The following is a 16,576-nucleotide window of genomic DNA, read 5'->3' as shown; positions in this document are numbered from 1 at the left end:
TGTTAACCCTGCTGAAATCAATGGGGTGCACAGGATGTACGTGAAGGCAGAATCTTCCCTTGAAACTTTATCTGCACCTGCTAGGGCTCTCATTCAGTTGTGCTGCTTTACCCTGCAATGGGCCTTGAGCTGCAACTATGATGGTGAGGCTAAGGCCCACAGCAGCCCAACCTGCGTTGTACATTAGAGCTTACACGGCTAAACGATGAAGTGCTGTGGTAGGGTGCCTGGGCCAACTCCAGAGGCTTATTGGGATGGGAAGCCCATAGTACCAATCACAAAAGCTTGAAGTACCAATACTGAGTACATAGCAGTGGCTGAGATCACAGGTCTAAGGCACTGCTTGTTTGAGCATGTCACAGACTCATCTCTGTAGAACCCAATTTTCACCTCAGGCCACTTCCGAGGTCGAGTTGCACATCTCTCTGTATTCTGAGCTCTTCAGCTACAGCAGAATCTGGAAGCACAAGGAACAACTGCATTTCTATTGATCCATTAGGTCAGAGGGTGGGGGGATAAGATCTCGGGGGTTCAGTCTAGCTACAAGGCAGACATCGTAGCTGTCATGCATGAGGACGTTGATGGCCACCACATTCCACTGGTTTTCCCACGTATCCAGCTCTAGGATCTCTTTGGTGATAATTTCATGGCGAGCTGAAAAACAGTAGCAACAACAAAATATCAAAGGCAAAGTCAACAGGGTCAAAGAAGTTTGCAAAATTAATGAATTAATCCTTCCTCTTTGTGAGGAACTTGTCATAAACAATCAGGGTAGAGCAACCACATTAAATCACAGCCATTCTTACAACAAAATGCTTTTTATTGAGGCTGACAAATCTTAACTTAACAAAAGAGCCACCAGAGAAGGGAGAATTTTGCTTCTTTAGATGCAGCGCTGCATTACACTTCCTGGAAAAAGGAAAAACCTTTTCTTTGCTAACACAGGATCTGAACTTTCCAGCAGTTTTGCTACTCAAAGCCAAGTTCTCTTCTATAAATGAAAAGGGCTTTCATTTTCCTCACTTTTTTTTTCATTTCAAAGTTAGGTTCTCACAGCAAGTGACCTTAATCTAAACTTTGCTTACTTTGAGAAGAGGATGTCAATGTGTTTTGCTACTAGTCTCCTTCCTCCACATCAGATGACTCTCTAGATGGCTTTACTAAAAGCTGAGTCTCAAAGATTCGCAAGCACAGGCATTTCACAACCACCAGGAGAAGAACTATCACAATAAGAAACATTAAATACCCAACATATTTTCTCTGAGACTTAATAATCTGGTGACAGGTTTCATTGTGCAGTGTGTCCAGACTGGCACTCCCATTCATCTCTTCCTTGGAGGCTGCTCTTGATCCTTTTTTACATGCCCTCAAAACCTATGCCTTTATCTCTAGTGAGCGTATGTGAGAAAATCTGTACCTTTCCCTTCTTTGAGGCTGACAGCAATTTTGCTTTGTGGATCAACCAGCAAAGGAAAGAAGAGGAAAGAAAATGTTGAAGTTCCAGAGAGTTGCAAAGCTTGTAACCTTGGGAGCACAGGCCATTCATTCTCTCCCATGAGAACAGTCTTAGCAGTTCCCCAGTCTTATCCACAACATCCATGTCTTCTTATGATTTAGGAGCAACAGGTGAAAACAATTGTGTCATGATGGCTCAATATCACGAGACCTAACATACATCCAGGGCTCTTCAACAGTCCTGGAAGGTTGGCTTTCAGGATGTGGGGGACAGTCATGTGGAAAAAAGAATTTCAGGATAAGTTTCCCCACCCTGATAACTGGGGGTAAATCCACATTAGTGTAGCTCCCCCACATCAACTGGTGGAGTGAGCACCCAAAGCCAACCCTGTTTCCAATTACCTGTGCCTTCTGCCATGTGTTCATTCCTAAAGAAACTATTCACCAACTCCGATCACATCGTTTCTCATATGGTAACACAAAGAGATGCTTCTGTCTCAGTTCAGAACCCCAAATCATAATTTTTTCTCAGTTTTGCCCACAATTAATTGTGGAAGAGGGGAAAACAAGTTTGAACAAGGGGTAGGCTGCATTTTTCACTGAACTAAATCCTGAGCCCTTACTTAAGCTTTAATTCCCCTTCAGGAGTTTTCTTGAGTAAAGCCTGAATATAACCTGAGTAAGACCTCGTTAGGATTTGTCCCTATCTAAATAGCCCTTGTTCCATTTCTTCATACAGCCCGGGGGGAGCTAACCAGTCGTGATGTTTTGCTTATCAAACTCATGCAGTTCAGCAAGGAAAGAGGAAGAATAATAAGTAGGAAAGCACCATCCATCCATGAAAGAAGAGAACAAGCTGCTAAAACACCCAGTTAAAATATGGAGAAGAAAGGTTTGATTGACAGAGACTGTAAACAAATGACATCTACAAGCACCAGCAAAGAGCTCTTGTTTCTATATGACCCAGCAGGAGTGAGAAGGGTTTTTTTCAAAGCAAACAGGAAGACACAAGCAGCCCCAGTATGTGACACTGGAGGCTCCAGTCCTGTTATTTATTATTAGATCAACTCCTTTATGCCATAAATTATTATGCCAGGAATTTCTTTGGCGTGGATCACGACAAAATGAGACAATCGAGTGAGAAAATCAAACAGTGGAGCTGTCTAAAACATTCTGTGGAGGATTGCAACACTTGAAAAAAAAATCCTAATTAAAACATCAAAGGAAGATTCAGAAATCCTCCCCACAAGTCTTGCTGTGTCTTTTCCTGACCCTCATGACTCATAACCTTTAGTGTCTTTTGTTTCCCTTTTTTGTAGGCTGTTGTAACCAGTTTTGTTCCTCTCTCTACGAATTCTGTTTTCCAGCACATGGGGTGTTAGTTAACGCTCAACTCTTGAGAGAAAAAAAGAGAGTCTATGTTGTTGGAATAAAGGATGCAATAATTTCTCTAGTCTTATCTCACTTAACTTAAAAGGAAACTACACCCATTTGGTTCAGAAAGTTCACATAAAGAGAATTATCTGAGACAAAGAAAAAATATGTTAACAAGAAATGGGCTAAAATTGGTTCTTCATCTCTGAAGCCCTTTGAATTTTAGTGGGAATCAAATTCAAATCACTGAATTCAAATGTGGTTCTGTGATTCTGGTTCCAGATTTTGGGTCTAAAAACAGAAAGGACCAATGCTGCAGATCCAGTTTGTGCACAGCCAATGCATTCTTGCAAGGTTTCAGCCGAACAGGGTAGAAATCTCACAAAAAGAGATGATCTCATAAGACTTCCACTGCTATGTAAGAGCTAAGTATTATTTATTGCCACTATTGTCTAATATTATTTTGGGCCAAAATTTTGCAAGAATACCTTGTGTGAGTTTGGGGCCATTGGTTCCAGTCTCTAGTCTGGATTCAGGCTTTAACGCGAATCCCAAACCTTAGCTTAGAGGTAACTCAAGTGATGCTCTAAGCACTGTCTCATCAGTGTCTCTGTTATTTTAATTATAATTTGTATTTCTAAGCTTCAATCTCTTATAGTAGCTTATTTTGCTGAAAAGTGATTTTATGAGTGCACAGTAGAACCTACACTCACTCAAGAGATCACCCTTATTGGGCAACTTCTCTTAAGAAACCACCCCACAGTATCCCCAAACAAATTTAGCACAGTTCTGCTCCACTTTTATTAGACAACCACCTACATTAAGCAAATTATTTCTTTTTAGTGACTCAAATGATCACTTAATAGATTTCACTGTTACACAAACTGAGATTTTATTCTGTTAGAGATACTGATTGAACCGTCAGAAGTAATCCTGAGAGGTGTTTTTTTGAGTAAGATCCATAAGATTTCCTCACAGGAGCCTACATAGAACAGACACGTTCTCCTACAATACACTGTGAATGGATTCAGAGAGTAGTCCAGTTTAAAACTCCACGAAGAACAATGGGATATCCTGCTAGAAATCCAGCCAAGCACACAGACTAGTAAAGCACCAGTGGGGATGCAGTTCCATGGGTCTAGATTGGGCAGGACTTTGCAGAGGGGATGCTTCACCCACGGCAGGCTAGCTCCGGTTAACTCTGCCTATGGGCTTGTCTACAGACAGAAGTTGTACCACTTTAACATACTGGTAGAGTTAAAGCGGTGCAATACCCCCTCTCCCCAGTGAGAATGCAGTTATATCACTATAAAAGTATTTATAACAGTATAGCTTATTCTTATATAAGAAGGGGAATAGGCTATACCAGTATAAGGCATCTTTATACCAGTATAACTTTGTCAGACTAGAGCTTGTGTCGATTCAACTATATTGGTAAAAATCACACCCCTAACTGGCATAGTTTATGGTGCAAAATCTGTGTACAGACCAGGCCTAATACTGCACCTATAAAACCACCTTTTCCAGGCAATAAAGACCTTGTTTTGTAATTGAGGCTTTAATTTGCCAATAAAAAATAACATTTCACATATGCAAACTATAGTATTCTGCATGCAGAATTTGCAGGCATAATCTTCAAAATCCTGCTTAACACTTTGGCCCATAATGTTTTGTTTGTAAACAAAATGGTATCATTTTTTACATAACAATGTTCTTCTCTCCATGTGTTTAAAGCAGGATGAAACTGACAGAGAGAATGTTACTTTTCAATAAGATGGCCGCCTCCATCCATATGCTCAGAAACATCCAATTCTATTAAAAGCTATATTTTTAATGCATTTCACTATCCAGCATTACTGGACTGATTTTTCATTGTATGATTTCTCATGCCACTTGAATCAAGATGGACCACTGCATGTTAAGACCTACAATATTGCTTCAGGCAATGCTATAAATATTTTATTTGTTTTTCTGTTCTGTCAAATTGCATTCCATATGTGGTTTGGGGGTAACAACTTTGCCTTGTGGATATAGGTTATGTATTACTTCTGATCTCTTTGATATTTATTTTCCATCTCGAAGTGTAAGTACCACTTGCAAATCTAGCCAAGTATTTGCATGGCCCCATCACTGTATTATCTGAGCTGCACAGTCATTAATGAATCTACCCCAACAACACCCTTATTTTATCGGTATTATTATTAATGTTTTACAAAAGGGAAACTGAGGCACAGGAAAATGAAGTGACTTGCCCAAGGTCACACAGGAATTCTGTAGCAGAGCTCGTAACTGGAACTCTGGAATTCCAGTCCAGTGCTTTAACCATAAGAACAGATGAGGAAAATATTTGAACAGCACTTTAGAGACAAGGGAACAAACTAATCCTTACTAATTTTACTTCAGTGGAGTTACACCAGGCACAAATTTGGTCCAGTATCTCATCAATCCTTAATAGCCCATTGGTGTAAATATTATTGCCTCCATTTTACAGATGAGGAAACTGATGCATGAAGTGATTAAGAGGCTCGACAAAGGCCACACGTATGTCACTGTCACAGCTGGAATTAGCATTCATGTGTCTGCTTCTCATCAATAGGCTTCTGTGGTCTGTGAAATTCCTCTCCCAAGCTCCTTTCTGCACACCTGCTGATCTCAGTCCTGGCTTTTCCCCCCACATTGTCATACCACTTTTCTATGTCTGACACACACATCTCCATACTGCACCCTAACTCTTTGTCCTGGATCAGCTTCAAAACAGCCACTAAAACTCTAGCTGCTAAATTGTTAACTGGCTGCTCTTAGCTTTCCTTGAAGGATTCACTCAGGCATTACAGACCCACCAGATCCCCAAAATGTCTGGCAGATCCTCATTCTGGTCTTTATTCTCCAACACCTCCAGCCATTGGTGTTTAACAGCTATTCTAAATCTGACTTGTCACTGTTGAAATGCTTTGATTCCAGCATTGGTTTGTTTACCCAATGGGGTTTTTACCTGTCTTTTTAAGGTCCTTTACAATTTACACGTCTCTGATTTCTGTGATCCTCTGTACCAGAAAACACATAATGTTCTCTCCATATAGCATGACTACACCACCTCCCGCCACATTATTCATGGCCATTCATAGCTGCCTTCCTAATTACCTGTTACAATGTTACAAGCTTGGGGGCAGGGGAATGCACATGCTTTTGCTGCAATGGGTTAAATGGTTTGTTAGCCTGTCATCATGGGAGACATGAAATCCTGACTTGCAATTGGACAAAAGAGGAAAATGTTTTCTCCAGGTCTGTCGTACTCAATCCCATTTCTATCCATCACTAAGAGCCAGATTGTGAACCATCCTGTGTGCCCATGCAGGGGAGCACAGGGGCATACAGTGCTCCCTAACTCCTCTGAGCTGGCTACCCACATCACAGAGCACACCCTTTGCAGAGTCACTACATCTCCTTACCTGTGCATGTGTGCAGGGAACAGGGAAAGCCTGGGCTTCACCCCTCAGCACACTGGCCAGTGCACATTGTGCCAGGCATAGAATTGGTGCAGGGTACAGACCCACCAGAGCTCGGGGAGAACTGGGAGGCACATTGTGACTTGGGTGTACAGTGGTGCGATGTATCTTACAGTTCAGTGCATCTGTACAGAGAATGAACCCAATTCAGACAAGGCCTCTCTCGATCTGCCTACCTAGCGTCTAATGCTTCTAGCCCCCCAGTCTCAACTTCATGAGCGGTCAGTGCACTCACGACCTACACGCTGTTTTTAAAAGGTGGATGTGGTGGCTTAGAGGGAGGACCTCCCATTTCCACTGCTATTTCAACTGTCTTTGTTTGGGTTTCAATATCCAGAACCTTTCTAATTATTTATCCTTTTATCTTGCATCCCTTACGCTCATGTGTACTCTCCTCAGGCCTGATTTTGTTCCCACTGAAGTTAATGGCAAAACTCACATTAACTTCAACGGTCACAAGATTAGGTGCATTGACTTCAGTAGCACATGAGTAAGGGCTGCAGGACCAGGCCCTTACAGAAACAGAATTACTGGTCCCACTCTGTGCTAAGAGCCCATTGATAAATGGTTTAGAAAGGATTAATAAATGTTATAAGCATGTTGTAGACACAAGCAGTATATTGTTATGAGGTGTGTGAAACATTATTAGGGGTTGAATTAAAACTTCATTCAAACTGATGTGTGACCAAGTCCCACATTTAAGACAGTTGTAAGAGACACTTAAGGGTCACACCTAAAACAAACCCTAACAGAAACTAGCAGCAGGTGAGCGGAGGGTTTGACTAGGCATTGTGACCAGTTGGGCTGGTGTGTGGGTGGAGAGCACACACACTGAAATGGTGAACAGAACAAAAGCAGAGGCAAAAAAAACACAAGAAAGCTTAGCAGTAGCCTCTCAGCACAGGGTGTCCCTGGATAAAGCTACAGAGACAGCTTTGGGTCTAAAGCGGCTTGGGTAGGATTGCCAACCCTTCGGGATTGTCCTGGAGTCTCCAGGAATTAAAGATTAATATTTAATTAAAGATTATGTTATGTGATGAAACCTCCAGGAATACGGCCAGCCAAAACTGGCAACCCTAGGCTTGGGCTGTAAGCTAAGAAAGTGCTCCTTTTGTTCTTGGTTCCTTCTGCATTCAGAGACACAGGACTTTGTACATTCTTTATAAGTGAACAAAGCTGCATCAAAGAAATCCCAACTATCACCAGTTTCTGCTGCTAGCTGGAACAACCTACTAGACCCCACATTTTGGCCCCAGGGGGTAACAATATGTTATAGACAGTTATAAGTACATCAGCAGATGTTATACATGGCTATAAGCCATGTTTATAAGCAACCTATTGGACTCTATAACAATTGTTGAACATTTATTGAACATTTATTAACACTTTCCAAACTAGATATAAATGGAAACTTGATCTGAAGTGTGACTGGATTACTAATATCTTCCCATCAAACACGGGGTCAAATTCAGAACTTGTAGCAAGCAGGTGCAGATCGTCATTGCTTCTGTGACCTATATCAGCCTTAGTTACTGTTGTGTGTTTTACGTTGATGAATGCTGGATAAGTGGGCAGCCATCTCTAGGAACAGAGCTTGCTAGAGCTCTCTCTCTCTCAAGAGCTGAATTACATATTACTCTGGTTAGTGTGAAAATTAGGTGAAAGGTCATTTGGCAGCTTCTTAGTGTGGATTCCACATGCAGGCTTGATAGATGGTTGAGAGCCTGCAGCTTGACAGCTTATGATGAGCTAGTTCTGTGCAAAACAAAACAGGGATTCTGCATCCCTTTTATTAATAGGAAAATGTATTCAAAACATAATAACTGTGGACAGGAGAACTTTAAATGTTCAGTGTTACCTAGTAAATTCTAACTGATCAGGGAAACAAGCAGGGTTGCAAACAAACAGGCAGCAATCAGCCAAGAACTTGCCCTCCTGCTTTATTTAACTGGGAACATAGCAGGGTGCTTGAGAAACAGTTTTGTTCCAATCCCACATCCCCCAAACTTCACAAGTACAGTATTTACTGTGCCAGGCTCCTTAATATGTCTAAATTTAATTTGCTTCAAGTAATGTACTGTAACCACTATAATCCAAAACAAGCACCACAATTATTCTCCATCTAAATCATATAACAGATGAGACTGAAGGGAGCAGACGTTATGGTAGATTAGTCAAAATAAAAAACCGTTAAGCTAGTCCACTCTCAGGAAAGGATGGTGCTGAGATCCAAACTCATTAGCTCAGCTGGAATACAGTAATTACAACATGGCACTGCCCTGCTAGAAACTAAACACTATTCCAATTTATATATTTGTTTTCAAGAGCAATTCATGTAAATGATGAGGAGGAGGCAGTTAAATACATTTGGGTTAGCTATTTAAATATCTGTATTGTGACAGGGTTGGGCCGGATAGCTACAGGAAGGTAATAGAAGGCAGATATATTAGCCCCAGCTTAAGTAGGTCCCTTTTCCCTGGGTAAGGTAACAGGGAAGGTCCCAGAACAATCAGGAACCTTCTGGAGACAATTAAGACAGATGGGCTGATTAGAACACCTGCAGCCAATCAAGAAGCTGCCACAATCAATTAAGGCAGGCTAATCAGGGCACCTGGCTTTTAAAAAGGAGCTCACTTCAGTTTGTGGTGCACGTGTAAGGAGCTGGGAGCAAGAGGCGCTAGGAGCTGAGAGTGAGAACGCCGACTGTTGGAGGACTGAGGAGTACAAGCATTATCAGACACCAGGAGGAAGGTCCTATGGTGAGGATAAAGAAGGTGTTGGGAGGAGGCCATGGGGAAGTAGCCCAGGGAGTTGTAGCTGTCACACAGCTGTTCCAGGAGGCACTCTAGACAGCTGCATTCCACAGGGTCCTGGGCTGGAACCCGGAGTAGAGGGCGGGCCCAGGTTCCCCCCAAACCTCCCAACTCCTGGTCAGACACAGGAGGAGTTGACCTGGACTGTGGATTCACGAAAACGGCCAAACTGAGGGCTGCCGTGAAGCTCCAAGGCGAGCAAATCTGCCAATAAGTGCAATAACCACCCAAGTAGAAGAGGAACTTTGTCACAGTATATAAACGTAACAATTCCATGGTTGTCTAGGACTTCATGAGTGTCCCTATGCTGCACGCCGTGGCTACTTGGAACTTCATAATAACTACAAGGATGTAACTCAGGCCCTCCTGCTCCAAAATCAGAGACTCCTCTACCACTTAAGCCAAAGGAGAATCTCCAGTTGTTATTAACAGGATGGGTCCTATGACCCACAGTTAAGCATCTCTGATTTCATCCAGGAGAAAGCAGTGGTGCACAAACATACTAGCTACGTCTTTAATTCATTGTAGCAACATTGGTATAAACATATATTACTGCTCTGAACTGTATTTGAGGTAGAGAAGGGGTTAACTGCCACTTCAAATACACCTAGCTCAGTATCAAGTGGAGTTCATTGATGAGGTTCGGAAGGACTTTTATATGTGATGGACCAATAGCAGCAGACCCTGTGTTTGAGGTAGGGCCTTTAATAGCTGAATTCAGGTAGTTTTCCTTTTGTTTTGCAAAACAGCCAAGGACATATGAGGGTGGGTAGTTTTGAGTGACAGCCTAGGCATGTGCTCTTAGCAAACAATAGTATTTAATTTTTAAAAATAATTTAAAAATTATATCTGCATGTATGCCCAAAATGTATTCCTACAACTCTATTAATTATACAATTGGGTCAATATCTGTAAACAAAAACCCCTAGCAAAAGTACAGCTTCTACCAATTCCTCAGATCGATTCAATCCCTCCCCCAAGCCTAGGAAAGCACATAAGCTTGACAACATGATGTGAAGGTCAACAAATTTGCACTTTGGCAAACCTAGAGTGAAAGCAAATAACCCACTTCTAACAAGCACGCACACACACACACCCCCCTCCACGATTTTAACCCATGAACATTTTTATCTTCAGAATCAGTGAAAGAAATAGGAAACCCAACTGGCAGGCATTTTATAAATATGTAATGCTGAATAACTTAACTTGAGCTTGCCACATCCTTCAGTGAAGCATGCTAATGTGACTGCTTATGCCATACACACAGCTCGAAACACTAATAGCTGTCAACCTGTGCAGGGGCTAGGGTTTTATGTAAAAAGGCAAAGGAAATATAAAATGTATCAACAAGACCATTATGCAAGCAAGCTACAAAAGCTGGTTTAAAATCCGTAGCTATGGCAGTAGCTCAGCAAAACATCTAGTAGAACATGAGGTGGCTATTGCCCATTGCATTATTCTGAATGTTCACTTTAAGAGCAGCACTTATCGTCATTGTCTGCAAAACTATAGATTAATTGTCAACAAGATTTTAATTAATTAAAACACCATATTTCTGCGCATCTTGCTGGGGGCTGCAATATTGCTGACAGATAGCATTTGTGACATTGGAATGCCTGGGGGAGCAGAGCGTCAGAGACAAATAGATTAATAATTCCTCCTGACTTAATATTAGTTCACTTCTTAGGAGAACCAAGCCAGTTAATGTGGACACCATTGTTTTAATGGCTACAGAATTAAGCTTCCCAAGTCAAGTCAAAGCAGATTTGAAACTGGAATTTCAGCAGAACAGAAATGGTTTTTCACATACCTAGAATGGCCATTGTCAGAAGTAATATTACGGGAAGATGGCGCCTCTCAGCAGGACAACACAGATGAGCCAGGGTCCAGATCTGGATCAAGGATCAAACTAAAAAAAAGTGGTACTTTCCAAAGCTCCACCCACAAATGAAACCCTGCCCTACAGGAAACATCCAAACAAAATGCCATTATGCCATCCCTGGGGTTCAGAGGCCTACCAGGGCTCAGCTTACCCTTGGTGAGTCTTGGAGACATCTTGGGCTCAGCTCACCCTTGCACACTCTGCACTGTTTGCATGCTCTTCTGGGTTCAGCTCACTCTCAGCAGGGCTCAATAGGCCCACTGACTCCCCCTTCATGGGGCTTTGAATTGTTGCCTGTACAGTTGCTCCTCCCATGCTGCTGAGGTGGCTGTTACTGCTACTCTGGCTGTACTCTCTCAGGCAGGCTGAGAGACTTGAGAAGTGGCAATGAGTGGAGCCCCCAACCACGGGAGTTTAAAGCAGTGGCAGCCCAGGGACTTGGTGGCAGGAGCAGTAGCCAGTGTGCGGTATTGACTGTCTCCTCATTCAAGTCTGGGGCCTTCAGGTAGTTGACAGCTGGTGCTTTTGAGCCCAGGTGTGTGTTTGCATGTGGTGCCTCTGGCCTCTGATTCTCCAGGGGTGCCGATAACAACTCAAGATGGCTGTTGAGTGTCAGCTAGGCAGTGTGAAGGGCACAGGAGCAAAATCAAAATGGCAGCCAGCCAAAAACAAAAACAAGCCATACCAGTTCACTAAGGAGGTGCAATCTGAGCCCTGGGCTGGATCCAGATTAGGTTTAAGTACAAGCAAAGATGAATCAGGGCTGTGGGGGTTGGACTGATTTATTATTATAGGGAGAGCTGGTAGCAACCTTGATATTTAGGTTGCCTAACAACTTCCATTATAAAAATTGCTTTTGGCCTTTTTTGAGAAGCTCTGACACCTCCAGAGTTCACAGCAGCGAGCAGCCCTTTGAAATTCGGCTGAGGTTACAGATGTGCCATGAGCTTGTCCTGTGAAATACCCTTTAGGTTTGGCTGAGTGATAAACATCTGAAAATTACCAGACCCCCTTCTCTCCGTTGCAGGGCCGCCCAGAGGGGGGGCAAGTGGGGCAATTTGCCCCAGGCCCCGGGCCCTGCAGGGGCCCCCAGGAGAGTTTTCAGCAAAGTGCCCCGAAGACCCGGAGCAGAAGGACCCCCACCACCAAAGACCCCAGGCCCCCTGAATCCTCTGGGCAGCCCTGCTCCATTGTGTGCCTGAGGAAAACGTTGCCAGAATGCCAAAAATAGCAGCCAAACAGGAATATTCTAGAGAGCTGCACCCAGGCTGCTCCAAAGCAGCAGAAACAGCACACACTATTTTGGAAATGCTTGGGAGCTGCTGGAGCAGCTACGTGAGGGTGAGGGGAGCCCAGCCAGGCTTCCTCCATCAACCCCAGTCCTCACCCCAGCCCGAACCCAACACATAGCACCAGGGCTCATTCCTCCTCCTGCCTCAGTGGCACCACATGGGGCAGGAGCTCCCACAATGTCCAGGGGACGTGGCAGAGAAGAGAGAGAACCAGGCTTACCCCAACCACGCCTCTGGGCCCAGCACATGGTCCCATCTGCCCATTTTTGCCTCTGGAATAATAGCCTTTTGCTGCCAGTTAGTCCTGCAGTATGAGTGGTCAATGTCTGTGCTATCATGCTGATGACCTAGAGTTCAAACCCTCTTGATGATGTGTGATTGGTGGTTGCTAGAGTTGTGCATAATAAAATCTGGCTTTACCTTTCTCCTTTAATGAAAACCTCGGAAATTGCACCCAAAAAAAAAAAAACCCACTATGTAAAGGAACATCATTTAATTTGCAAAGTCAAGTGTTTGAAAGTAAGAAAACCAAACCGCCGGATTGACGGTTGTCGGTGCAGCTGTATTTTGGCCCCCTTATGCACAGGCATTAGGGATGCAGTTTTCAGTGACATGATTGCATCCTATTCTTCCTGCAGGGACCCTGCCTCATTAGTGCATTCAGGGCAGAACGGAAGTTGTACTGGCAACTGTAAAACTGACATTTACTAACTTCCAAGTGCTGGATTTGCAAGCTAAATAAAAAGCCCCAACTACATTAAAAGAACGTTATGTCATTATTTATTTTGCACTAGTGGGGACCCATTATGCTGGCATTGTACAAACACATAACAGAAAGATTGCAAGAGGGGCAAATCAAAAAGCGTCCACTCAAACCTAACTTCTGATAGTCCATACCCTGAAGGGATAATTATGATCATCTAGTCTGACTTCCCATCTAATGCACCCACAAAACTTCACTTGAGATTAAATTTCAGGAAAAACTTCCTAACAGTAGGACAGTGGAACAGACTATCTAGGGAGGTAGTGGAAGCTCCTTCACTGGAGGTTTTCAAAAGGAGGCTGGATAGCCATCTGTCTCTTGGATGGTTTAGCAACTACGCACAACAAACCCTGCAACTTGGGAGGGGGTTAGACCACATGACCCTTGTGGTCCCTTCTAACCCTATGATTCTAAGATTTTCACCATCTTGAAATCCACCTGGGGACTTTCAGACACACACTCTGACTCCTCCCTCTCTCCCTTTTCTAATCCCAGTACCAGCACCCTTTACATATGACTCAGTGCCAAAGTGTGATGGTGTTCAGACTGGGTGTTTTTGATGTCTCTGATACCATAGTGCCCTTATTCAGAAAGTTTCATACTAAACAGTTAGTCATGATGAATGTAATTGCTTCATTTACTGTTGCATCTGATCAGTCTTTTGAAATTTGCACTTAGTTGGTTTAGGCTTTTTGTTTTTGAATCCGAATGTTGCTGTGAGAAACTAGTAAAACATGATAGCACAATGTTTGCCATGGAAACACAATGATGTGTCATAACCACTAGTGCTTTGAGGTCACAAAATTCTTGGCTCAAAGATGACACAAAATATGCCTGTTAGATAATATTCATACCGTAACAAAGTTCATCCTCTGTCTTGGTGGGTCCTGCGCTTATTGGCGGATTTGCTCGCCTCAGAGGTTCACAGCAGCTCTCAGTTTGGCCACTTTCGTGGCTCAAATCTGCCGTTCACTCAATTAGCCTCATCACTGGCCAGCATGGGGAAAAGGAAGAACAATCCCCACAGTCTCTGCTGATCCACGTAGTGGATCGGGGAACAGGCCAGAGACCTTCCCCTCTGGTGGAACCCACAGTCCGGGTCAACTCCTCCGGTATCAAGTAGAGAGTTGGGGGGGGATGGAGGGAACCCAGGCCCACCCTCTACTCCAGGTTCCAGCCCAGGGCCCTGTGGAGTGTAGCTGTCCACAGTGGCTCCTGTAACAGCTGCGTGACAGCTACAACTCCCTGGGCTACTTCCCCATGGCCTCCTCCCAAAGCCTTCTTTATTCTCACCACAGGACCTTCCTCCTGATCTCTGATAATGCTTGTACTTCTCAGTCTTCTAGTAGTACACCTTCTCACTCTCAGCTTCTTGCACCTCTTGCTCCCAGCTCCTCACACACACACACCACAAACTGAAGTGAGCTCCTTTTTAAACTCAGGTGCCCTGATTTGCCTGCCTGTCTTAATTGATTGTGGCAGCTTTTTGATTGGCTGCAGGTGTTCTAGTCAGCCTGTCTGCTTTAATTGTTTCCAGCAAGTTCCTGATTGTTCTGGGACCTTCCCTGTTATCTTACCCAGGGAAAAGGGACCTACTTATTATTAATCACTCTCCTGTAGCCATCTGGCCTGAGCCTGTCACAATACATAACCTTTTTTCCCCTCACAGTGGTAATGGGAAAGAAGGTGAGTTAGAAACCTATGTGACAAAACAGCATTATCATTCAACTAGACAGGCAGCTTTAAAGGAGAGTTTACTGCACAAGTAAAATGTATATGAAACTCAAAGCAACAGGAGTCATTGCCATGTGAAGGATACATGTCTCATAGTGATACCATGTGAAGACAGTTAGCCTGACATGATGCTCAGTGCGGGAGAATATGTTTGCCTATCCACTTTCTCCTAAAAAAAGATATGGGGCAGCTGGTGCTATCTCAGGAGGTTTTGTGTGTGCATATTTTATGTGCATGCATGCAGATAATAAAAGTGTAGTTTTATATACGTGATTTTCATCCCAAAGAGTTTTACAAAGATTCTGTATACAGTGCAGTAACCTATGATATGGAGGGCAGATGCCAGCACACTGAGTGCAAGGACGTAAACCTTAGCGGGAAAGGATGGTCCAAAACGTTACGATGCTAGCTTGGAATACAGCAGACCTGAGTTCAGTTTCCTGCTCTGTCCCAGACTCACTACGTGATATTGTGAGTGGGAAAGTAGAGAGTACACTTATAAAGTTTGTGGAGGATACCAAGCTGGGAGGTGTTGCAAGTGCTTTGGAGGACAGGATTAAAATTCAAAATGATCAGGACAAACTGGAGAAATGGTCTGAAGTAAACAGGATGAAATTCAATAAGGACAAATGCAAAGTACTCCACTTAGGAAGGAACAATCAGTTATGCACATACAAAATGGGAAATGACTGCCTAGGAAGGAGTACTGCGGAAAGGGATCTGGGGGTCATAGTGGATCTCAAGCTAAATATGAGTCAACAGTGTAACGCTGTTGCAAAAAAAGCAAACATCATTCTGGGATGTATTAGCAGGAGTATTGTAAGCAAGACACGAGAAGTAATTCTTCCGCTCTACTCCGCATTGATTACGCCTCAACTGGAGTATTGTGTCCAGTTCTGGGCGCCACGTTTCAGGAAAGATGTGGACAAATTGGAGAAAGTCCAGAGAAGAGCAACAAAAATGATTAAAGGTCTACAAAACATGACCTATGAGGGAAGATTGAAAAATTTGGTTTTTTTAGTCTGGAGAAGAGAAGACTGAGGGGACATGATAACAGTTTTCAAGTACATAAAAGGTTGTTACAAGGAGGAGGGAGAAAAATTGTTCTTCTTAACCTCTGAGGACAGGACAAGAAGCAATGGGCTTAAATTGCAGCAAGGGCGGTTTAGGTTGGACATTAGGAGAAACTTCCTAACTGTCAGAGTGGTTAAGCACTGGAATAAATTGCCTAGGGAGGTTGTGGAATCTCCATCATTGTGGATTTTTAAGAGCAGGTTGGACAAACACCTGTCAGGGATGGTCTAGATAATACCTAGTCCTGCCTTGAGTGCAGGGGACTGGACTCGATGACCTCTCGAGGTCCCTTCCAGTTCTATGATTCTATGATATTGGCCAAGCCCATTTCTCTGCTTGTAAAAGGGGAATAGCAGTACTTTCCTATCTCACAGGGGTGCTGTGCAAAGGCCTTCTTAGAAAACAAGCTTTTGAGCTCCACAGAGCTCTTCTTCAGGTCTGGGAAACATATGAGCTTCTTCCGTCGACATAACTACTGCCTCTCATGGAGGTGGATTACTACACCGCGGGAGAAGCTCTCCCAATCAGTGTAGTAGCATCTTCACCAAAGCGCTACAGCGGCGCAGCTGCACGGCTGCAGCGCTGTACGTGTGGACAAGCTCCCAGAGTGTCACAGCTAAATACAAGGTGAAACAGATTGTTTAGCATAAGTAGTTAACACATATTTCAAGGTACCATTCAAG

The 16,576-nt window shown here is 43.4% G+C and overlaps 1 protein-coding gene across 1 annotated transcript in view; it reads right to left on the bottom strand.

Moving 5' to 3' along the window:
* Positions 1-377: 377 nt before the first annotated feature.
* Positions 378-16,576, bottom strand: part of KBTBD12 (kelch repeat and BTB domain containing 12) — a 48,575-nt gene continuing 32,376 nt past the window's right edge. Inside the window, exon 6 of the mRNA XM_007059976.4 lies at positions 378-654. Within this exon, the coding sequence (XP_007060038.2) occupies positions 485-654 (170 nt within the window). The 3' untranslated portion in view covers positions 378-484. The remainder of the gene's footprint in view (positions 655-16,576) is intronic.

Source organism: Chelonia mydas, chromosome 7 (genome assembly GCF_015237465.2).
Source record: "Chelonia mydas isolate rCheMyd1 chromosome 7, rCheMyd1.pri.v2, whole genome shotgun sequence".
Classification (NCBI taxonomy): Eukaryota; Metazoa; Chordata; order Testudines; family Cheloniidae; genus Chelonia; species Chelonia mydas.
Note: the sequence above shows the minus strand (reverse complement) of the source record. Positions and strands in the feature narration are given on the sequence as shown.